Below are 23163 nucleotides of genomic sequence, written 5' to 3'. Positions count from 1 at the left end.
TCAGGTAAGAACGAATCAGAGGGGGCAAAACAGCTACTGCCGATGTTGTGCACTATTCCAAACACAGCAAAAAGAAACAATAAATATAAAATAAATAGTATACAAAGATGTAAGTCTAGGATTTATACAAAGATGTAACTCTAGGATTATATGTTCCCACAGAGATATGCTATTCCATACTCATTTTCAATCAAATTGAGCTGCACCACAAGTAAGGAAAAAAATACTAGTTGCCACAAGCAGACCAAATTAAGCATAAATACTTCTGAAGTCTTCACTACGACTATAATCTCATCTTTCAAGGTTTTCGGTTCTTCACTTCCTTTACTGATTTATGGAAACAAGTAGACCAGATTCCCCAAGGCTTGTCACCCTGCATCACTACTTATATTTTTACCAATATCTAGTGTAACTACCCCAGATTCAAATTGGTAGCACTCTGGATCCACTCATTTGGCACACACATAAAAGTACACACACACACAAGGCAAAAGGTGGTAGAAAACCCGGGCAATATAAGTTTATTTGATTGTAGTCATTAGTGCTATACATTACAGGTTCAATCCTGCTCCCTTTGATGTTGATGGTAATACTCCCATTGAATTTATGTGCTCTGAAAAATGCCTGAGTTCTGCAAATTTATCATTTTGTCATCTATGCTTCAGGTCAAAATTATAATCCAGTGTTTTAGACTTGGGTTTGAGCCAAATTATTTTTACTAAAGGTTCAAAGTATGCATACTTATGCTTCAGAGAGATGCCAATCCACTTTACAACCAAGGAGTAAAACAGTTGAGGTTTTCAAAATGGTCTGAGGGATGCAAACATCTTGCAGGTGACTACAGCAATCTCAGCTTCCAGGGTCTCGCTGCAGCAAAAAGCAAGGCCCTCCTCTTGCTGGGGGCATGAAGGTGCCCACCTGCTTAGAAAGAGTTGGGAAAGTCATCTGCAGAACACCAGAAGTGAAGGAGACTGTCTGGGATTGTTCATGCTACTGAACTGCAGCTCTTTCAGTGAGATATCCTGAGTCCTAATTGTTTACATTATCCAGTCCACCCCCTACTTTTAAGTGAAGCAGGTTTCTTTCTCTCCTCATCCTCACTTTCTCTCAGCCCTGGTGGACCACATTGCATGGTGAGACATGTTAGGTAGTAAGAAGTAAGTTCTTCCAGTCATCGCGATTGTTCAACCCAAATGTGTTCAACAGCAATATTCAAGGGGTTCTGAAACAAGATAGATGAGCTTCCCAAAAACGGGACTACACTTTCAGTCAACAGAAATGATGAGAGAATACGGAAGCAATCAAGTGGGTGTCAGATGTCAACAGGACTTTGATTTTGAAAGCCTCTCCCTCCATCCCAAGTTAACCTACCAAGAACTGGGACCTCACCAGAGGACTGGTGAACTGCCACAGGGAAGTTATCAAAGAAGGCGAGGAGATTACAGGGGAGTCGGGTGCCTGATTTACTGAAGAAATGACCCTTAGAACTATCCCTGGCTTATATAGGAATTCACAGCAGCCCAAAAAATCTGGCCCCGGAGGTTATTTGTACCGCTTTTACTTGGAGAGCGCATCGCAAAGATGCGGTGAGCAGATTCACCACTTTCAGGCAGGTGGAGAAAGAGCAGATAGGGCAGCAGACTGAGGAGAGAAGTGCAGCGGCTGGGTGGGCTTGGTTCTGGACTCTGGGAGAGCTGGAGAACGAGTGGTGGAGACGGTGACAAAAAATTTGCCAGACCTCATTTATATTCAGACCAGAGTCCCAAGATAAGCTTCTATCATCACACCTCTGCCTCTCTCTGGAGAGAACGCCATTTAGCCAGGAAGCAAATCTACCTTGATGGAGCCACCCCACCAGTCTATCTGACAGTCTGGATCACGATTACTAATGCATCTTTTCTGGCAGAGGGAGAAAAAAAAATGTAAGACGACGACACCTAAAACATTCCTGAAATAGCTTTTCTGCAGCATATGTGATACATACTGATTTACTGGCACTCCTCAAGAATTAGGCAATGTACTCTGCAAAATCTGATCAGGGCTTTGCCGCTAATGAATAATGCAGCATAGGGATCATTCCAGTAAACTCTCTGTCCCCCTGCCCCAAGGAAGTCACCACATCAGCAAGCCGCCCCATTACAGGAACCCAACGGCTGCTGACTTCAGTGGGGAGCAGAATTGAACCTGTAATCACCACGAAACATCTACCTGTGTTTTTTGTTTTGCAATATTGGTGAAAAGATATGAAAAATAGTAACACCGTGTTTGAAAAACTACTACCAATACCCAGTTCAACAAAATCCTAATGGTATTTTTAATATGCCCTTAAATTGCTTTGCAATACTACACGGAGGAAGTGTCAGTTTGGGGAATGGAGAAAATGTTCTTTTTCTACCTTGTAAATCGAGTTTAAATGCTTTGTGTGGCTCAGACATGCTTCTTACAGCTCACTAACCCATATCAAACACCGGTGTGTACGTTGGTCTTTTCCATGCTGATGTATTACTAAAACATACTGTCAGCTGAGAACTCTGGGTTAACACCACACAGCAAGACAGAAACTGTAGCTGCTGGTTTTAAAATCAAAATATTTTCCGCTGCACCGTTTTCACTTTGAGGCTGTTGGTGCACAGAGACACTGTCTATTCACCTTGGTGCTGCCTGCCGGGCTTCCTTCGGTGCCTCTCCCTCCTTCCACCGGCTCCTTTCTGGCATGGCCGAACACGAGGTTTCCCTTGACGAAGAAAGAAACAAAACCAGACCCGGTTTCCTCCCTGTTTCGTCCCCTGTCCTCAGCCCTGTTGTCTCCCTTCTCCACTTCTTACCTCCACTGTCCAGACCAGCCTTGGGCCAACATCCACCAGCCCCGCAGGGCGGCTGCGGCCTGTCCCTGCCTCTCTGCTCCCTCAGCGACGCCTCCTCACCTCAGGACACCCCGGCCCGCTCTGCGCCGGGCTCACCCTCCCTCCCTCCCTCCCTCCCACCACGGCTTAGGTGAGGGATCTCCCATGGAAACCCTCCGGGAGCTTTGCTCCTTCAAATCCCTCTCTCCACAGGCCCCATGTGGCCCTGTGGGTGCACAGCCCGGGGGGCCGGGGCGGAACATGGCGGAGGCTGCGCCACCACAGGGGCCGGGCCCTCCCCGGGCCGCTCTCCTCACCACAGCCCCCGCCACCTCATCACCTCTCTCCCTCACGGGGCGCCAGGGCACCTCTCGCCTCGTTAGCAGGACTTAATTCGAGGCAGCGAAGTGGCAAGCAGGTGACAGGCGGGAGCACCCAGGCTTAGATGCCGCTCCCCTCTCGCCCGTTTGCGCCGGTTTAATCCCTTCGGGGCCGTTACGCCCCCACCAGACCGAAGACGGGGCGGTAGTGGTGGTGGGTCGCATCCCCGCCGGTGCTCCCCTCAGCAGCCTCTGCTGCGCGGCTCTTCGGAAGATTACGGCGGCACGCGAGGAATGCGCGCGCCCGGGGGCGGTGGGGGCGCGCACGCACCCGGCGGGAGAGGGGCGGGGCGGGGCGGGTGCCCTTTGTCGGCGGGGCCGGCGCGGCGCGGCGGCGGCGGCGCGGGGCGGGATGACATCATGAGAAAGTGCCGGCCGGGAGCGGCGTCCCCGGCAGCGGTGCGCCGCGGGGCGGGGAGAGGCGGGCAGGAAGGAAGCGCCGTCGGAGGCCCCCCCGGGGCGATCAGCGGTGGCGGCAGCCCGTTTTCCCCCCACCACCACCACCACCTCCCGCCCCGGGAGCGTCCTCGGCGGAGCAGGAGGCGGCACGCCCGTTAAACGCGCACCCCGGCATCCCCGGGCTGCGGCCGGCCGTGGCCGTTAGGGGAGCCGGTAACGCGGGGCAGGCCTGAGGGAGGCTCAAGCGGGAAGCGGGCGCTACCGGAGCCCCGTCCCGCCGCCGCCACCGAGCGGGCAGGTAGCGGCGGGGGCGGGACCGCGGGGGCGGGCGGCACCGCCCCCCCCACTCCTTCCCCCCCACCCCCCGCCCCGGTCCGGGCAGGTGCGGGACTGCCCGGAGGTGCCACCGGGGGTGGCCCACCCGGTGGCAGCGGCGGCGGCGACTGTGTCACTGTTGACCAGTCAGTCCCCTCTTTGTCTCGGCGGGACCGGGCGAACCCAGCGCCGAGATCTGCCCGATCCGCCTGGTAACAGACCGGCGCCCCCCATTGGCTCACGCTAATGGCCGCTTCCTGCGGCCGCGCCGCCCCGCGCCGCCCCGCGCCGCCCGCCGGGGGCTCCCCCGGGCCCGGGGCCAACCCCGCTCCCCGCCGCCGGCACCGCCCGCCCGCTGGGGAGCCCCGCGCCCCGCCGGGGAGCTTTTATGAATGAAACACCCGCCTCGTGCTGAAAGGAGGGGGAGGGGGAGGGGGATGGATGGGGGGGGGAACCCCCCAAATCAAGCCCACCCCCCAAATCAAGCCCACCCCCACCGGGAGGCACCGGAAGGCGAGGATGGTGCAGGTGTGGGTGCTGCGGGTGCTGGCGTTGGGAGAGGGAGTCCATGCTGGTGGGCAGGGCCGGGGCGATGTGGCTAGTGAGAAATGTTTGTGGGCAATGAGCTGGCACGACGCGGACCGGGACCAGGGTCCCCCAAGGGCTTTCCCAGGCATCCCCAAAGAAAGGTGTTGGGGTGCAGGGGAGTCAATTCGGATCCCCTAGTTGGGCGTCGCGGGCAGGCCAGATTCCAGAGTGCCGGGACATGGCGCGTTTCTTCATTAAAAAATTAAAACCACCGCGGCCAACTGAAGTTGTGAAAACAGAAGTGCGTGTCCTGTGTACGAAGCACAATGGGCAGGCGGAGGGACACGGGCAGGGGACAGCTTCCTCACAGAGAAACCGTCCAGATTTGCCTCCACGGGCTGCGGCGCGCAAAGGGGAACTGAGATCCCCGGCCCGCTGACATCCTCCCGACAGCCAAAGACAAAATGGAGACAAATGGCCAAGCAAACCGGTAAACGAGGGAAGAAGGGCAGATATTTCACGCAAAGAGATTACGTAAACACACCGCTGTGCAACAGCGTGCCCTGTGATCTTTGGCACTGCTTTTCCCGCAGGTCATGCAGGAGAGATGCTGTATGACTCCGCGGCATGTCCTCCGTGGCATGTCCTCCACAGCCATGACACCCTTCCGCAGCCCTGACGCTGGCGATGCTGCTGCGCGTGCCGTCCCACCGGTAGGTGTTCCTGCACCCAGGCGATGCTAAGGCGCTAAGGCTGAGGTCAATCCCAGCGCTCAGGTTTGGAGGGGCGGGAGGGCCGGAGGCGGTGTGACCCCCACTTGATGGCCTTCCCGCTTCTCCCCGCTCCGCTGTGGTGCAGGACAAGTCGTTTCTCCCCATGCAGTGCGTCACCGGCGTCACCTCTGGTGTTTCCCGGCTGGCCCCAAGCTCCCCTATCAGCCCCTCGAAAAGTGAGAAGTTTAAAAGAGACTTTTTTTTTTGATTAGACACAAAGCAAAGCGAAGTGTTTTCAGGTACAGGCCGTTCAGCCGGGCAAATGGGAGTTATTTACGGTGGGGCCCCCGCTGTTGCACGTCACGCGTGGACAGGCTGTCCTGGCGGCACGGCGTGTCGGATGAGGCCCCGGCAGGCTCCGGCGGCTGCCGGCACCTCCCTCGTCCCCCCCCCTCCCTCCGATTCATCTCCCTTTAGGTGCTGGAGGAAGCTCTGGCCACCATTTTGCTGGTGCGGTGGGGTATTTTTTTCTGGGTGGCTGTCGAGCAGAGGGGGTGGGGTGCAGAGCACAGCTTGCCCGGCGTGCACTGCCGCCGACTGCGGCTGGGATTAGCCGTCGCCCTGTCCCCTGCCACCCCTGTGCCCCTTTTGGAGGGTAAAACCTTTAAAGTGAAAGACATAAAAAAGAAATTAAAAAAAAAAAAAAAAAGAAGAAAAAGCCCCATCTTGGCAAAGGGGGGAGAGCCCAATTCCTTTACAATTTCTGGCATGGGGCAGAATCATCTAGGCTGGGAAAAACCAGGAGTGAGGAAGCGGGAGAGAGCTTTTCCCTTGGGATCAACTACAAAGAGCAGGAGCTGAGGTTGGGAGCACGCCTTTTGAAATGACGGATACCGCAGGTACCCCTGGGTGACGGCAATAATAATAATAATAATAATAATAATAATAATAATAATAATAATAATAATAATAATTGATAAGGGAGAGCGACAGGCCGGTACTGCCCTGCTCCCCCTCCCCGGCGCCCCCAGTAAAATAATACCCACCGGGTCTCCTTGCACTGCTGTCCCTGCGTGTCTGTGTGTGGCCTACCCCCATTCATCATTTGGCTCCCACTGCAGAACTCGCTCCATTTTTAAAATTATGCATGATACACTGAAGAGACAATTTGGGTTTCCCCCACCTCTCCCTTGCCCTTGAAGAAAGCAAGCCCTTGTCTCATTTGCATTTGCATTAAACCCCTGCTCTCTATAAGCTAAGCAAAGGGGAAGGACTTGAAGCCTATGGGATGGCTTTAGGGCTCTGCCCCTTGCTTTTGGCTCTCTCTCTCTCTCTTTCTCATTCTCTCTCGTGCTTTGATCTCTGCTTAACAACAGTAACGTCACAGGGACTATACAGGAGAGTTTTGTTGGAAGTTAGAAAGTTTTGCAGCCTCCAGAGGGCTGTAGCGGCAGTAGCAGAAGCAGCATCCAAGGGACTCCTGGAAGGGGAAGAGAGAGAGCGAGCGAGCGACTGACTCAGTCCTGCTGCAGAAAACTGACTCGAGGCGACGGAGGCAGACATGGAACATCAGCTGCTGTGCTGCGAGGTGGAGACCATCCGACGAGCCTACCTAGATGCCAACCTCCTCAATGACAGGGTGCTGCAGACAATGCTGAAGGCGGAGGAGACCTGCTCGCCCTCCGTCTCCTACTTCAAGTGCGTGCAGAAAGAGATCTTGCCATATATGAGGAAAATAGTTGCCACTTGGATGTTGGAGGTTCGTATCTTTTCGGGGATTTTCTTTGCAAGCTTCGGCACCCAAATGAATTAAGCCGGAGAGCTGCTCCCCCATCTCCTGCTTCCCCCCCCTTCCCCCCCCCCCCCCCCTTCCCCCGAAATCAGTTCCCCGGCGCGGCACACGTTGCTTTGGCTTCGGAGACGCCCGCCCGTAACGAGGCGACCCGGCCCGGGCTTCCGATCGCCACCGCCGTTATTGCCGCTTCTTTATCCCCGCTGCAGCGGTCAGGTCCCACGACCGACACCCCCCCCCCCCTCCCCCTTTTCCTCTCCCCCCCCCATCCCCCTCCGGCGTCGGGGGTCGGGGGGTGCCCCGGTACCTTCTCCGACCGTCGGGGCACGGCGTGTACCGGCGGAGAACACCCGCTCGGCGGTGCCCCCCGTCCGCCGCCCCGCCGGTAGCGGCCGCGGTTGCCGAGCCCCGGGCCGCGCGGTGCGGGGCGGCGGGGAAACCCTGCCAGTTAATTTTTTCTGGGGGATTTTATTTTAAATTAATATCCTTGTACACGTATGCAAGTGGCTGCCCGTGCCAGTATTATGCGCCATCTTTGTTCTTTTTTTTTTTTCTTTTTTTTTTTTTTTTTAAATTTGCAAAGCAAAAGTGTTTATTAATGGGGAGAAAAATTAAGAAAAGTCCCGGGGAAGAAGCCAAGGGTGTGTGTGTTGCGGGGGGGAAGCGGGGGAAGGGGGCCGGGGGGAAGAAGGTCGGGGGCCGGGGGACCCCGCCGGGGCTGAGGCTGGGGGGGGGGGGGGGGAACGGACGGGGGGGGGACGACGGGACCGGCCGGAGGGGCTCCGGCATTTCTTGGGGGAGTTGCAGGGTGAAAGTTTCTTTGTTCAGCGCGAAGAGAGGCTGGAGCTGTGGTCACCCCTCAAAGGCATGCTTGTGCTGCGGCGGCGATCTGCAAGGTCGCCTGGGAAAAGCGAGTTGAAAAGGGCCTCGTCCCTTGGCGGGACACGTCTGGGGGGGTTCCCAGCCGGAGCCCCAGGAGCTGAGCTACATTTTCATGCCTTTTCGGAAGCCCTGGGGGCCCGCGATCTATTTTTAATTAATTTTTGAAAGCGCAGCGCCCTGCCTTGCTCTGGGAAATGTCGCGCCCGGCGGTGCTGCAGGGCGAGAGAGGGAGGCGGTGAATTTCACTTCGGGGGGCCACCCCGGAGCCCCCCAGCAGGACCATGGGTACGGGGTTCGGTAAAGGACCCCCGCCGCATCATTTTCAGCCTTTTTTCCGAGCTCGAATAATTTTTTAAATATTTTTAAATATTTTTTGAAAAGATGACGTCTGGGGAAATGAGGCTGGACGCCACCTTTGTGTCTCGACCAGAGAGGGGAATCGGCAGCACAACGGCAAATTAGATGAAAAAATAAAAGCGAAATAAATAAATCCGGGGACGTGCCCGGCTCTGCACCCCATTCCCAGGCACGGGGGTTCGCATTTTCCTCCCCTTTCCTTTTTCTTTCTTTTTATTAAAATTTCTCCTAGGGACTGGAAAGATGGGGACAGACCTCCTCTTAGATTCCCCCCCCCCCTCCCCTTTTTACCATGAATCGCCTGCGGATTTCTAACGCCACATTTCTCCCCACTTTGTCACTCGTGACTTTCTCTTTCATTTTCTTTGATGCCTCTCTTTTTCCCTTATTTATCCGTTTCCCCCAACTGCGTTTTCCCCCTCGTTTCCTTCAACCTTGCCCTGCAAAGCCTGGGGGGCGAAGGGGGGGGCGGGGGGGAAGAGGAGGGCGGCGGGACAAGCTTGGCTTTCGCCTGTATTAAATTATTCTTCAACGATCTCTCTCCTTCTTCCAGGTTTGCGAGGAGCAGAAGTGCGAAGAGGAAGTTTTCCCCTTGGCTATGAATTATTTGGACAGATTTTTGTCGTTTGAACCCCTCAAGAAAAGCCGATTGCAATTGCTGGGAGCTACCTGCATGTTTGTGGCTTCAAAAATGAAGGAAACTATTCCTCTGACCGCAGAAAAACTGTGCATTTATACAGATAACTCCATTAGACCCGACGAATTACTGGTAATTTCACGTTTAATCACCTCAGGGTGAGAAAAAAAAAAAAAAAAAATAAAACAAAACTCCCCCCCGCGGATTAGCGAGCCCCCCGTTCCCAACACCGGGGGCAGGCGGGGAGGGGGGCTGCCTCCCTACCGGCGGCGGGAGCCGTTCCACCGCGGCCGCCGGAGCTGTCGGCCGGGAGGGGAGTGGAGCGGGGCCGTGCGGGTGCCGGGTGTCTGTGTGTCCCCCGTGTCCTCCCCCCGCTCCCCTCTCTCTCCCCTCCCCTCCCCGCCCGGCCGCCCCCCGCTCCCCCGGCCGGACCCGCCGCCACCGCGCGGCGCGGGCGCCCCCTGGCGGCCCCGCGGGGGGGCTGCGGCGGGCGCTTCCCGGTGGGGGGGCGGCCCGATCCCCCCCGGCCTCCGCCTGCGCCGGGGCTCCGCCGCGGGAGGACACCTCCCCCTCCCCATCCTCCAGCCGGGGAAGCGGGCTGGGCTGAGCGCTGACTCGCCCAGCTGCGGCTACTGCTGGTCCCACCGTGTGCGAGCCGAGCTAACCGCATTTCCCCCCCCCCCCCCCCCCCCTTCTCCTTCCTCTTCTCTTCTTCCCCCTTCCCTCCCTCTTGTCTTTGCAGCAAATGGAGCTGCTTCTGGTGAATAAGCTGAAATGGAATCTGGCTGCAATGACCCCCCACGATTTCATTGAACATTTCCTTACTAAAATGCCTCTGGCAGAGGACACCAAGCAGATCATCCGTAAACATGCTCAGACTTTTGTGGCTCTGTGCGCTACAGGTATGAGCCCTGCACGTTAAGCAAAGCGTGTTGCTCTCCCCTACACGCGCCTAACCCCGGGCTTGTAAAGCTTCCCGTAGCTGTGGTCTAACGCCAGCTCCCAGAGCTGCGGGGAGGTAGTTTTAAACCCCGATTATTGCCCCTTGTTGTTTGCAGAAGGTGGATTACTTTGCAGAGGTAAGTTTCTTTTCTCAGAAGATATTTTGCTTCCGAGTTGAGTTACATGGTGGGGTTCAGGGAGGGAGAAGTACCCCCCCCCTTCTTTGTAGCTTAGCCGTGGATGGTACGATTTCTTCACCTCTCCGCACCGGGTTTCACGTGGGGGCTGCAAAAGGCCGACTGCCCCTACGGGGAATCCCTCCCCGCGTGGATTCATTCTTGAGACAGTTTGGAAAGGCGGAAGGGAGATTTCGCTTGTGTGAATAGCTCCGCGTGGGGGGTTTTAAAACTTCCCTCTTCAAGTTGCCTCTTCCCACCCCCCCCACCCCCCTCCTCCTCCCCGCTCCTCGGTGGCTGGTGGATTGGAGGAGGGCCACGCGGCGCGGAGGCTTTCCTGGCACGGGACCCAGCCGCTGCCATCTGCACCCTTCGGACCACGTGCTGCGCCGAAGCCATGTGCGGGGCCGGCCTCCAAAGACGCCGACTGTTGGCCGGCCCAGGTTTGCAAAGGCCTGATCTTTGGTTTCAAGGGCACCGTGCGTGCGCGAGCGAGCGCTGGTTCTTTTGAAGTTCCATGTTTGCATGTGGACTGTGTGTGTGTGCATTTGTACATGTACCGGCTTTACCCGCTGAACCCTAACGAGTGGGAAGGAGAAAAGAGGAAAAAAAAAAAAAAGGTTGTAGAAGAGTCTTTCTGTTCTCCAGATCTCGCTGTTCCCACAGGACAGAGTGGAGGAGCAGGGACAAAAGAAGCTCTAGAGGGAAGATACTCTGTTTAAACAAAACGTGTTCGGCGCGTTTTTAGTATGGCGAGACCGATCCGGGGATGGCAAAAGAATAAGGAAGAAAAAGCAGCCAAAGCAAATGTTCTTTTGCAGTAGCATGTAAAGAGGAATGCCAGACGCTCTGTTGACACTGATAAAAACTTAGTGCAAAGGAGATCCAGTGCTTTAGAAATGTTAATATTCAGGAGCAGTTGTGCTAAAAAAAAAAAAAAAAAAAAAAGAGATGAAGCCTGCATTTGGACTTGAGAAGAGGTATCCATGCTTGAAAACCTCGTCGGGATGTGTGTGGTCAATGGCACAAATTAATGTTGTGTAGTTTATTTTCCAGAGATGGATTTGGTAAAAAAGATTGAAGAAAGATTGCAGGTGCTCAGAAGAAAAAAATTTATTTCACAGAATCTGCTTTACTGCAAGGCCTAAAGATAGAACGACCAAGCCATAAAAGAGAAATTTATAAATACCGGCATTGCTCTTCATCTTGAGCTGAACGTCAGCATAACGGGTAGCTCGTAAATTAGATTGCCTGGAATAACGCTCGGTGTTCGGAGCGCCACAACCTTCAAACAGCCTTCAAACTACCTGCAGCAACATTTTGGGAAAATCAGCCCTAACCCTCCATGCCAGATTCTACCGAGATAAGGCCACTGCGACTGCGAACGCGTGATTTGCTAAGTTTGACGCTTCCTCGGCTGTTAGCTAAAAAGAACGGCTCCCCGGCCTCCCCTTTGGATGTGGGGATGTTTAACCTAGGTTGTTGTGTTGGCAATGACAGGGATGAAAACAAGAGTAGTTCAAAGGTTGGAGACTTGCTAAGAGTCCAGTACTTTGATCTACTGTCGGTGTTGTTATGTTTCTTTTAGGAAGCACATCCAGAGCCTTTATTTAACACTGCTACGCACCACAGCTGGAGAATGGATCAGTAAATGAGAACCATGTTCTGGGAGTTTTACTTAGCCTTTAAAAAAACCAGTGCTGAGCTCACCAGAATTGGGGCCCTCTTCAGCTCCCTACTGAAGTTGGGAATATTGCCTGGGGAAAGAGCGCTGAGGAAGGCTGCAACTAGGCTCTGTATTTTTATTGTTATTTTTGGATGTCAGGATTTTTTCTCTACCTCTTGCTTTCCTCATGACTCCTTTGTTGGCTAGTGAAGATCACATGTGGCTTAAGTAGCATCTGGACTTTGCTTTGCTGTTGCTGGGTTGTGTTGTATTTCCCCTTGCCAAAATGAACCTAGATGGACTGCAAACGCGTTGTGCTGCCTGGATGCTGTGGGGCCCAATCCAAAGTCCACTGGAAACACTGACACTCGCTTAAGTGGCCTCAGGGGCAAGTGCAGCATATCCTTTGCTTGAAGTACAGCCCGTGTCCTCTACTGCAAAGGAGGGTCTCCTAAGAAGAGACGGCAAAATAACGCTTGCTTAGAAAATAAAATCTCCGCCAGTTGGCTTAACAAGGTGAAGGCTGTGGAAGTGTTTGTAGATGAGCGTGCGTGTGTTTGCTCCACAAAGAGAAGGTTACGCTGCAAGGTGAAGTTGAGGGGAATTCCTTCTAAGCTCCCTCTTCAGTCGGCTGGCTAGCAGAAGTGGAGTTATTTGATTTGGTTGAGTTTTGAAAAATCCATTTTCACCAAAGGATGTCTTTGTGCTGTGGTAGGTTCAGGAGAAAAAGGGGGGGGGGGGGAAGAGAAAAGCAAAAAAAAAAATTACCAGGGGTTGTTTGAAGTTAACACATAATTGAGCTTAATGAATGGGGCTTTGGCATGGCCGAGCAAGGCAGGGAGAGCTCAAAAGGAAGCAGGCCTCTTTTGGCCCAAGTTAAGACCAGTGTTGAGGGAGAACTGCAGCTCTATACAAGCACAACAATGAAGAGCAACAAATATTGGAGCTTCAGCATTTCATTATGTTCCTCTGGTTATCAAAACATACCAGGCTTCTTTTATATTATTATTATTGCTATTATTATTGTTGTTGCTTTCCTCCTCCACGGAGAAAGAAAGATCCCCCTTTGAAACAAGCGTGTTACAATTCTCCTATTCTCTGGCCTTTATAAAATTGGAAGTCTCAAGGTATGTGACCAGTTGGAACCTGTTGCATCTTGCAGCAAGTGATTTATGTTCGCAGTTTTGATTTGCCTCAATGAAAAGATTTTCATTCATAGCCCCCAGCTCTCCAGACGGATGGAATTGCTGCTCCATTTAAAAAGGAAAAGGGGTGACTCGCCTTGTTAGGAATTTTTTTTTAAAGCGCTGCAGCGCCTATATGCCTGCTTTGTCCTCCCTTCAGGGTGGCTGGCATTCTTCTCTCTCCTCCCCCTCCTCTCTCTCTCTCTCTCTCTCTTTTTAACAACGCTGAAGTTGTTTATTCTTTTTGGATGAAGTCTCAGATAGGCTACTGGGGATGTGTGCTTCAATTGATGGGGCCCCCTACCCCATTGTGGCTGTGTCAGGTCTAATTCATCTCACCGAAGCCCCCTTGTTCCTGAGCGCTCAATAGCGCAAGATGAGGCGATGGAGGCTGACAATGATGCCACACTCTTCACTTGGGGGCATCCAATTACAGGCGAGAGGGGCCCCCTGATTAATATGCTGAAATTAGTGGCCTCTGCCACAAATAATTCCTTGTTGAGTTGCAACAAAAAGGCAGTCCATGCTGCTTGTCTGGAGTGGTTATAGGGACAGACACAAACTGGTCATTTAAACTTCATTATCACTTTTCCACCTTGGAAAGAATGAGGGTGTGACTATGAATTCATGTTCTTGTTTACTGCTCCATTTAAAAGAAGAACGCAAATATTAATCCCAAACGTGAGCCTGTCGGGACAGACTCATTAAACTGACGCGTTTTGGTCATGTTCTGTTTGCGGAGCTCAGTAAATAGTGGCGCGAACGCGCTGCCACCGTACCCTCTCTGGGCAACCCAGTCTTGGTGGAGTTCACGCTTGCCTACTGAAGTCCCTCATGCCTGAAGTCTACCTGCAACTGTCTGTCAGTATTTCAGCGAGGGGACTGGCTTTGGAACGTGTATAGTGCCGATTAGCAGTTTGGACTACTTTGCATTTTGGGAATGACAGAAGCTTGCTAGAAGGTGGGTGTATTTCTATATCTGCCCGGAAATGGGCAGATTAGGAAAAAGGGATGAGCTAAATGTATCTTAAGCCTGGTAACATGAACGAGATGACTGTAGATCAAGCTTGCCTTTTCGCTGGCAGTGCATCACAAAAGTTTGGCCACAGTTCATCGTATCAGTTGAATGCTGAAGGTTCATAGAACGATGGGCAAAATGCCCCTTTGAAGGTGGGTATTGGTCTGGGCTACAATGGAGTGTCAGAGGTGTATGAATAGATTGAAAGAGCAGACTTTCCTGGAGTCCCGAAGTCTTTAGTTTCACTGGTAAAACATTTGCACAAAAGTTATTTTATCATAATAAAGTAGATGCATGATTTAATACTTAAAACTGCTCCACTGAGCCCTCTAAGCTGTCCATTCCTTTGATTTCATTCAAGGGTTTGACAGATGGTTTATGTTTTTTCAACCCGGAGGAAGTTGTATTCTGATAAAAGCTGAAGGAATGTATCTCAGGTTCTTGTGTATAATGCGGCGTTTCCCTTTCTTCCTCACAAAATTAGACGTTTACTTGTGCCACTTACTTCCTTTGTTTCCGATTCTCCTCCAAGGTGTACACTGCCGCGGATCAAACGCATTCCTGTTCAGCAGAAAGAGCCGTAGCATTAAAATGTGGATTATTTTATTATTAAAACAACAAACCGAAAAAACAAACCCAAAACAGGCTAAGTGGCAGAGATAGCCCCTGAAGGAATCATGGGAGTGGCTTTGTGGAGAGACCTACAGCAATGCAGTCTGGAAGGGGGCCCAGCCTCTTGTCAGCATGGTGTCACATCAGAATGTAACTGATTGTCCGCCAATTCTTGGGACCCCCGTCACTTAGTTATGCCACATTTACATTAAATCCCTGTTGCCAGGATGGATGGCAGCCACTGACAAGAGACTAGGTTGAGACAAAGCATTTTTAAGATGAAACCGTAATTTAAATATGGATTATCTGCCTCCTGACAGGGTTAAGCGGTCTTTCTCTTTCTTTCTTTTTGTTGATGTTGTTGTTCGTTAAAGCTATATTCCTTTGAATGTCAGCGCCAAGGTTTCTGCTGTAAAGGGCCTGCGGGCTCCTTATTGGGATTGCACCTAGGATCTGATCATGCGAAACGCTTAAGAATGCGAACAGGTTTTCTCAGATGTATAGTGCCATTGACCCCAGTGGCATTACTCACACGAGCAAAGCATTTTAACATTCGAAGAATGGGGGCCCTGCTTATGATAAAAATACCTCGGAGTGATGAATGGCCTCCCGGGCGCAGCGCTAGGAAGGGCTACTCGCTCAACTACAGTTGCTCATGTGGAGAAGCGTTTACAGGTTGGGACCTGTAACGCTTTAGAGCAGGAGGCACCTTTCTGCTCACCGTTTCCCCTACCTTTTCGGATGCGATAGTTGGCAGCTGAAGCCATGCTGGTAGAAGAGCGTATGTGTATGGGCAGGCTTCTCCTAAAGCAATCATTTCAGTCTTTTTTTTTTTTTTTTTTTTTTCTCTCTCTTCTTTCTTCATACAGATATTAAATTTATTTCAAACCCACCTTCCATGATCGCAGCTGGCAGTGTGGTAGCAGCTGTGCAAGGCCTGCATCTGGGGAACACTAACACTTTCCTCTCCTATCAATGCCTCACACATTTCCTATCACAAGTTATCAAATGTGATCCGGTAAGTGACTCTTTCTCTCGGTTGATCTCCTGCCTTAGAGTTTAAGAATGAATGCCTGCTTACTGCATAGTAGCTCATTTGACAGTAAATCTCGATAAAAGTCAAACCTCCGAGTGGGATTTTTGAACGCGTTCGCTTCTGTCCGTCCCAGTTATTTAGCTGTCGCTATATCCGTTAATAATCGGTGATTACGCTGCTGCAGTGCGCTGATAGGAATGCCACATCCAGCTCTGATGTTTGTAAGAGAGGCGTATCTGACGAAGCAAAGGAAACCCTGCATTGATTTAGGATGCTGCAGAGGCCGCGTTTGGTTGTAGGTAATTAAACCAGGAGTCTATGTAAAACAAAACTTTGAAAATAAGACGAGGAAATAGTTACCGAGACCTCGTGCTATCTCTGACCTTATCTTTGACCATTCTCGAGGCCTTTTATTGTGCCAAGTGGTGTGAAAAAGCCCTTCTTAAAAGAGTTCTAATGATCTGATTTGGTTTATTACGTGCTAGACCTGCACAGTAGCTGGTATTGAATTCCTTTTCGGAACAAATGCTTGTCCCACGACTTTCTGACAAGGTAGATGGTCCTCACAGGACTCTCATTTTGCCCTGCAGCTTCCAGGAGATGCACATCAGTAACTAGTGAGCAATAAACCTTTCATGAGTGAATGGGCCAGGAAGGGAGCCTACAAGGAAGACCTAAAGTCAATGATCCATGTCATAATGGTGTGTGAAGTTGGGGCAGAGTTGAGCTTTGTTTTGTAACAATGTGGAAGACCAATAAATAGATGCTTTAAAAAGGTTCTTGTGAGGTCTCCGAGCACTGGACAATGAGTCAAATAAAGACGACGCTGTGGTTAGCGGCAGAATCTTTGAGATGCTGTTAAATTATTTTACATGTTAATAATTTAAATACATAGAGAACTGTACTAGTCCAGACACTGCAAAACTAGGTTTGCATAATTGGACTTTGTTGACAGGATTGAGTGAATTCTGGAAAGATGAATGCATCATTAATTAATTATTCACAAAAGAATATTTTACTTTCGATAGACTCTGTGAAACAATTGCTGACAAATAGGATATCTCAGCTTCTTATTTTGATTACCGTAACAATGCCTCAGTATTGAGCACGCTACTTTTGCCATTTATATTACTGCAGCTAAAGTAATACGGATCCAGTGCTGAAATGTTAAATACTATAAGAACTTCAAATGCTGAAGTAAAACGCTGCTCTGCTTGGTATGTACGTGCAAGGCTTTTAGGCAGTTTGTGAACAATGTAGATATTTCAGTGTATAGCTGGCCGCTATCCAGGGGGAGATATTTGAAGCAGGTACTGAGGAAAAATACTAGGCTCGCTATCTGCTCTGACAGTATCTGATTCAAACAAAAACATTATTTAATCAGTCCCGATAGAAAGCATTGAAGTAGATTCTCTCACATCTTTGAGAACAACAGCACGTCCTTATATGACTGGACTTGGTTGAGGACAGAGCTCTGTTAAAAGAAGAGAAAGTAGTTTTAGCAAGAAGGAGAATCCTTGCTTATTTCTTTTGTATTATCCAGAGTCGTTGCGAGGCCACAGTCTGTTTAACCTGAATGTAAGAGCTTTAAAAGGAAGTAACTCCCCTCCCGCTTTCATTGGTAAATATATTCACGTGTTCGAGCAGCTAGAGTTAGACGTAAGGTTTTTGTAGAGGTTGCTACAGAAAATAAGCGTTGTAGAATTATACCTGTGTATATGTTTACTGTTGTGTTTGTAACGGAGTGAGGGAACAGCGTTTTTCACTACTATTACTTTGAGTAGAGAAAACTGCTTGGCTTCATACGTAGCACGATTCCCCCGCAGAGAGAAATTGCCGTAAGCCCTGCCTATGTAATCCACGGCATCGAGTGCTCTTCCTCTTACCTTATTTCGCTAGCAGGTTTATGAAGGTTGTTACGCCACGGTGGTGGTTCCCCTTGTCAGACTGCACAAATGAATACGCTTTATATTGGATTGCCGTGAAATATTAAGAGCGTGCATTATAACATGGCTAACATTCTCCCTGATTATCTATTAGCTAGAGCAGCTGGTCTGTTGGATTTCAGGTTATATAATTACACTTTTTTACCTTTAGTCTCAAAGAAAGCTGAATCTAAAGTAAAATGAATATCACCTGATTGGAATTCCTTTATGGTTCATGTTTACGTTGGTAGGAGTCCAGTTTCCCATTTTGCCTTTGATCAGGGGTAATTAGAAGTCAGATAATCACAATTAGAAGTCTTGGGCTGTCTTCCATCATTCTATTCTTGACCCCATCATCCAAACAGATTGAATTTTACCTGACATTCATTTCCAGGCCAGAAATTTGCTGAACTCGATTAGATTGGGTTTCCATGCTGTCTGTTAGTACATTGGAATTCGTCTCCTGCCTGCCCCTACTCAGAGGCACCTTCAAACACGTGCTTGTTATCCAGAGCGGGTCAGGCAGTAACAAAGGATTTCCAAGCAGTTTCTTTTTTGTTGTTGTTTGTTGCCTTTAGTATCTGACCCTGGAGTCTGATCATGTCTACTGTGTGTGTTAAAGGTATTTGACCACATCAGTTAAGCGAGCAAGTCTTTTTTTTTTTTTTTTTTTTTCCACTGAGGAGCTTAATTAATCCAGGAAGGGTTTATGACCTTGAACAAACTGTGGGCATTGAAAATTTGGGTAGTGAAGCAGAAAAGTTGTTGGGAGAAGTTATCAGAGTAATGCACAAGTTTTGTATTTGCTTTTCAGCGTTGAGAAGTACCGAGAATGAAAAAAGCTTTGGTGAGGTTGTTATATTTTGCAGTTATTTTTGCTAGCTCTAATACATTCCTGCAGACAAACTATTCATCTAATAGTCATCCGAATAAGAAGTGATTTGAACAAAAATGGCTAAAACTTTACAAAAATATTGTTCGTTTAACTGTAACTTAAGACATAGTCTGTTCATCATAAATTGTAAAGATTATGTTTTACAAACATAGAGTTACAACATGCTGTACTCTGAGAATCTCACAGGAAAAAAATTTTCTGTGGTCAAAAATTACCTTTAAATTACATGGTCCTATGTAATTATTCATGACTGGACTCCAGAGGGAGAAGAATAGGTATTTATAGAAATTCTTTTGAATGGTTTTAGTTTTCAGAGCTCAAACACGCTATATGCAAATGGTAGGATTAAAAAAAACCCAAACCCACAAAAACCCCCACCAAAACTCACAAAACAATCCACCCCACCCCCTCAAAGGAAAGGAATAAAAAAAGCAACCAGGGTGCATTTTGCTCTGAAAATAAATGGGCTTTCAGTTTGGAACCTTGCACATGCTACCTTGTTAAAACAGAATCACCCTCAGAAGCGCCTGGATTTGTAAAACCCAAAATACCTAAACCTGTATTCATGTACTGCTCTTCAGTACATCTAATTCCAAGCGTGACTGAGGTACGTGGTACAGGACGTGCAAGTAGAAGCCCTACAGTGAGGACTGATCCGTCGTATCTCGAGAAGGGGTGAAAGGACTTCATAGAGACCTTATTGTGAAGGCCAGAGGTATGCAGGAGCCAAAGGCATGATGACTTTAGGATATGAGGCGTTTCTTTTTGTCATTTAAAACGCTGTGTGTCTCTGTCAAGAGGAAATATTACACTAGGGTTTAAACCAGAAAAGGTCATAGGTTATGTGTTTTCAGTGAGCTGTAACTGATGGTCTGATCTGCTTAGAGGTAGGATTAACCTCCCTCTCTCTCAGAAAGGACTTGCAGAGAATTGTTTGCTTGGGTTTCTAATCTTATTTTACCCCAAATGCCATGTGCCCTTATTGGTGGCAGAGGAGATTCTTGTGGTAGTGGAATCAGTGAAAAGCTGGTAGATCACACAAGAAGCCTCTGAATGAAGGCAGAATTGAAACTGGGAAATAAAGAAAACAGCAGGCAGGTCACCCTCTCAGGAAAACAACATTCATTCTCAGTCATGCACATCCTAACACTTTTGACGGCAATTTATCATGGAAGACTGGGTTCACCGCGAGGGCTAACACATGTCATAGGTTAAATCAGAAAAGGCAATACTGAAAGGAAACTTCAAAGTCCTTAATACACAGAGTTAAATATGTTGGGGGAAAGCTTACGATGTTTGTTAGAAAGATATGAGTAAACAGCACGCTGGAGGAATTTTGGCAAAATGTAGCGCGATTGTTTTGCCTATTTAAGGCACCATTTGTGTCGTTGCAATGGCTCTTAAGAATACAACCATAACTTGCAGAAAGTGCAACAGGTTGAGTTAACAGGCCTTCAATTCTAATTGCTGTGGATCAATAAGTAGAATTAGATGTATCTACTCATGGTATGGTTTAAGCCTGGGGGGAAGTTACCTTTCCCCACTGGAGACGTGATCCCGCTTGGAGCTTTATGCTTTTAATTCACACCGAAGACTGTGCAAGCGGTGAGGCCCTCGCGCCCTCCAGAACGCTGACAGTAGGATTGTGTGCGCGTTCAGCTCCGAGAAAATGCTTTTGAAGCAAGGGGAAGAGATCTCACCCTGACTGAGATTTCAAGGTGAAGGCGGTAGCAAACTGAAAGTTTGGCAGCGCTTTATAATGCATGGTTACGAGGATGCTTGGTGGTGCTTCTGAAAGATCTCTCCCTTTTGGGGTCATAAGAGTCCAGGACATTTTTCTCTTCAGATGCTTTCCGAGTTAGAAATCAGCTAGCTAACTTGAGCTGCCCACTGCTGGACATAGCGGCAGTTGGCAGGCAACTTTGGGCATGTATATCTAAATATATACATGGCACTTCTATCTAAGAACTTTGTATTATTGGAACGCAGCCTGGGAAAAAACACTGTTTATGACCATCACTTCTGGTAGCTTGTACTGCCGAAGCGTTTCTGTGGTAAAATTAGGAATCGTTACAGCATCAGCAATACTCGGTTGGACCAACCGTGACTCCAGCCCGGTTTCATGCCTTTGCAACTCCAACTCATTTAATTTTGATTGATTCACCCTGCTCTCCAGCCAGACTGTTCCTATTTTTTAAAAGGTATTAAGGACAGCGAGGTAGAAGATAGGATGAACGGACTCTTACAGAACTGCTGAAGTACAAACAGCGCAGGCAGAAAAGCAGCAGCGCAAGCTGTAACATCTTCCCGTGCCAAGGTCCTGCCCGGCTTAGTTACTACATGTGTATTGTAGAGGAGTGTCGTTGTAGACCTATGGGCCGAGACTCCCAAAACAACAGCAGTCATGGGGTGTCCGGAGGACCATGTATGGAGATGCTTACCTAGGCCGTTATATAGAAGACAGTTTAGAGTTTAGTTGCTGAAGTCTGGATCCAGGCTAACGTCCTGCAGAAAACGGGGCAGCTTTCACTATTCAGTGTTTCTCTTGCTCTTCCCACGCTCCCGAATAACGTGATTCTATTTCTCTTGCTTTTTCAAGAAGATGGTATTTGGTCTTGTGATGTTAGTGTTTTTCTAAAGGACCCTGGGTCTTCTTCCATTTAATCTTCTCTAGGATTGTTTACGAGCCTGCCAAGAACAGATTGAATCCCTCCTTGAATCCAGTCTACGTCAGGCACAGCAGCACAACGTATCTTCAGAAACAAAGACTGTAGAGGATGAAGCAGACCTTTCCTGCACACCTACTGATGTGCGAGATGTGAACATTTAAGAGGACTTCTTCTAATGGGTTTGCTTGGCGAGAAAAGCAGACAAAGAAAGGGCATCTGAGAAGGAATCAGCATCAGGATCTCCCCCCCAGAAACCCTTTTCTCCAGGACATTTTTATACCAGAAGGGAAAACCAGTCTTGTTATATTTTTTCTTGCTCTGTCTCCCTTCCATCTGTGACTTCAAACAAACAAATAAACAAAAAATACCCCAAAAACTGTCTTAAAAAAAGAAAAAAATAGTATTTGCATTACCCCCAGGGGTTTGTGCTACAAAAATAGAGGATTTTATACAATAATAATCAACTAGTTTTTATATTAAAGTGTTCTTGTCTGTATGTTGTAAAAATAGGCATTAACACACAAAATGTCTCCAGGGGAGGTATTAGATTTGATTTCTTACCTACAAAACCAACCAACCAACCATTTTTAAAGTAGAAGAGGGTTTTTTTTTTTTTTTAGATAGTAAATGAAATATTCTGTTTTTTTTTTTTTTCTTTAAAAAGCATAGCTTTAACGCAGTTCTAGGCTTTTCTGTATCTTGCTTGCTTATGCATTTAGTCACTTTATAATTCATCTGTAAATGTTTATTTTATTTCCTTAGGTTTTTTTTATCCTCTTCACCTTATAAATGGTTAACGTAACCCATAAGTTAGTGTATGTTAGTATGCAGCATTATTATATGTTAATCTTTTTTTGTGCCTGTGGATTGCCTGTGCATAAGGCATTTGTAGGGTTCCAGCTTAGCATTGTTGGGAAAGGCCAATGTACTACTCATACGATACTCTATTATAAAGAGAAACCGAAATAGTGACATAATATATTATATTTTTGTAATCTTCATATTTTTGTAGTTACCTGTGTAAAATGCTGGTCTGACCCCGCAGATACTCAGCCTAATTATGGTCAGGTTCAATCCACAGTTTAGTCTCTTTTATTTTTTTTGTTTGTTTGTAATATTCTAAAACCATTCCATTCAAAGCACTTTCAGTCCATTAGATATAGGAAATACATTCTTTTATTGTGTGGGAATTTTTTTTTAATGGAATGGTTTGGAAATATATAAGTGCTTGTTCGCAAACTTGGAATTGCAAAGCAAGTGCATTTAACTATGGTGTTAGAGGAGAGGTGATTTTTTTTCCGAAGGTTGTGTTCCAGTGAGAGAAATTGCATTCACAAATTGCCAGGATATCTTCCTATCCTTTTCTATAGAAAAGCTGAAGTTTAGAAATCCTTTGGTGCCAACTCATCTTTATAAATTAGGGGCCTTAAAGGTTCACATATAGGACACATAGTTTAAGGATTGTCGCTAGATGTTTTACAACTGAAGGTTTTTAAACACTAAAATATATAATTTATAGTTAAGGCTAAAAAGAATATTTATTGCAGAGGATGTTCGTAAGGCCAGTATGATTTGTAAAATAATGCAATCGCCCCTTTTTAAAAAAATCTTTCTACCCTTGATGTTGCAGTTTTAACACAGCTTATTAAAGAATAAAGGACACGCTTCAAAGAACAAACCCCAAACAAAGCAGTCTATTTGGCCCCTTCCTATACATTTTTCAAAAGCAGTCTAACCATGAAAACGCCATAGTTAATAGATATGAAAATTGGAGTACTTGAAAGAAGTTCTTATTCCAGTATATGCCCCATTTTTTTATTTAGCTACAAATAGAAAATTTGCACATCTTGGCTATGTATCTTTTTATTATTATTTTAGAAAGTAGCTGAAGGGACGTGGACATAGCTGTTGAAGTTGATGCTCGAGGAGAATGTGATGGTGAAATGTATGTGAGAAAACTGCCGCTAAGGTGTTGATTGTAAAAAAAGAAAACAACAAAAAAACAACAAAAAAAGGAAAAAAGAAAAAAATTTTAAAATTAAAAAAAAAAGAAAAAGAGAAAAGAAAAGGAGCGGATGCTCCATTTTTATTGAGCTGCTATGGATAAATTCCCAGCATGGTTTGAAAAAAAAAAATTAACATTGCTTTTCTGTATCTTTGTCATTGTGTTTTGCTGCTATTTTGTGGATCAGTT

The 23163-nt window shown here is 48.1% G+C and overlaps 1 protein-coding gene and 1 long non-coding RNA gene across 2 annotated transcripts; one reads left to right on the top strand and one right to left on the bottom strand.

The window, feature by feature from the left end:
- Positions 1–4943: 4943 nt before the first annotated feature.
- On the top strand, positions 4944–22194 carry CCND1 (cyclin D1). The gene is made up of 7 exons (XM_082485918.1): positions 4944–4955; positions 5059–5178; positions 6711–6937; positions 8763–8978; positions 9589–9748; positions 15314–15462; positions 20975–22194. The coding sequence occupies exons 3-7, from the start codon at positions 6740–6742 to the stop codon at positions 21128–21130; spliced, it is 879 nt and encodes a 292-aa protein (XP_082342044.1). The 5' UTR covers positions 4944–4955; positions 5059–5178; positions 6711–6739; the 3' UTR covers positions 21131–22194.
- Positions 11063–15453, bottom strand: LOC309674014. The gene is made up of 2 exons (XR_014269355.1): positions 14338–15453; positions 11063–12336 (listed from the first exon to the last, which is right to left on the bottom strand). It is a non-coding gene; the product is annotated as an uncharacterized lncRNA (long non-coding RNA).
- Positions 22195–23163: the final 969 nt, after the last annotated feature.

Source organism: Vanellus vanellus (assembly GCF_965231255.1).
Source record: "Vanellus vanellus genome assembly, chromosome: 6".
Taxonomy (NCBI): domain Eukaryota; kingdom Metazoa; phylum Chordata; class Aves; order Charadriiformes; family Charadriidae; genus Vanellus; species Vanellus vanellus.
This window is presented reverse-complemented; position numbering and strand designations above follow the sequence as displayed.

Bases quoted from the DNA above. Each gene is read 5' to 3' on its own strand.
- CCND1 (XM_082485918.1), top strand. From the start codon at position 6,740: ATGGAACATCAGCTGCTGTGCTGCGAGGTGGAGACCATCCGACGAGCC. The intron at 9,749-15,313 runs GTATGAGCCCTG...TTCTTCATACAG, and splicing joins TGTGGCTCTGTGCGCTACAG to ATATTAAATTTATTTCAAAC. The intron at 15,463-20,974 runs GTAAGTGACTCT...AATCTTCTCTAG, and splicing joins AAGTTATCAAATGTGATCCG to GATTGTTTACGAGCCTGCCA.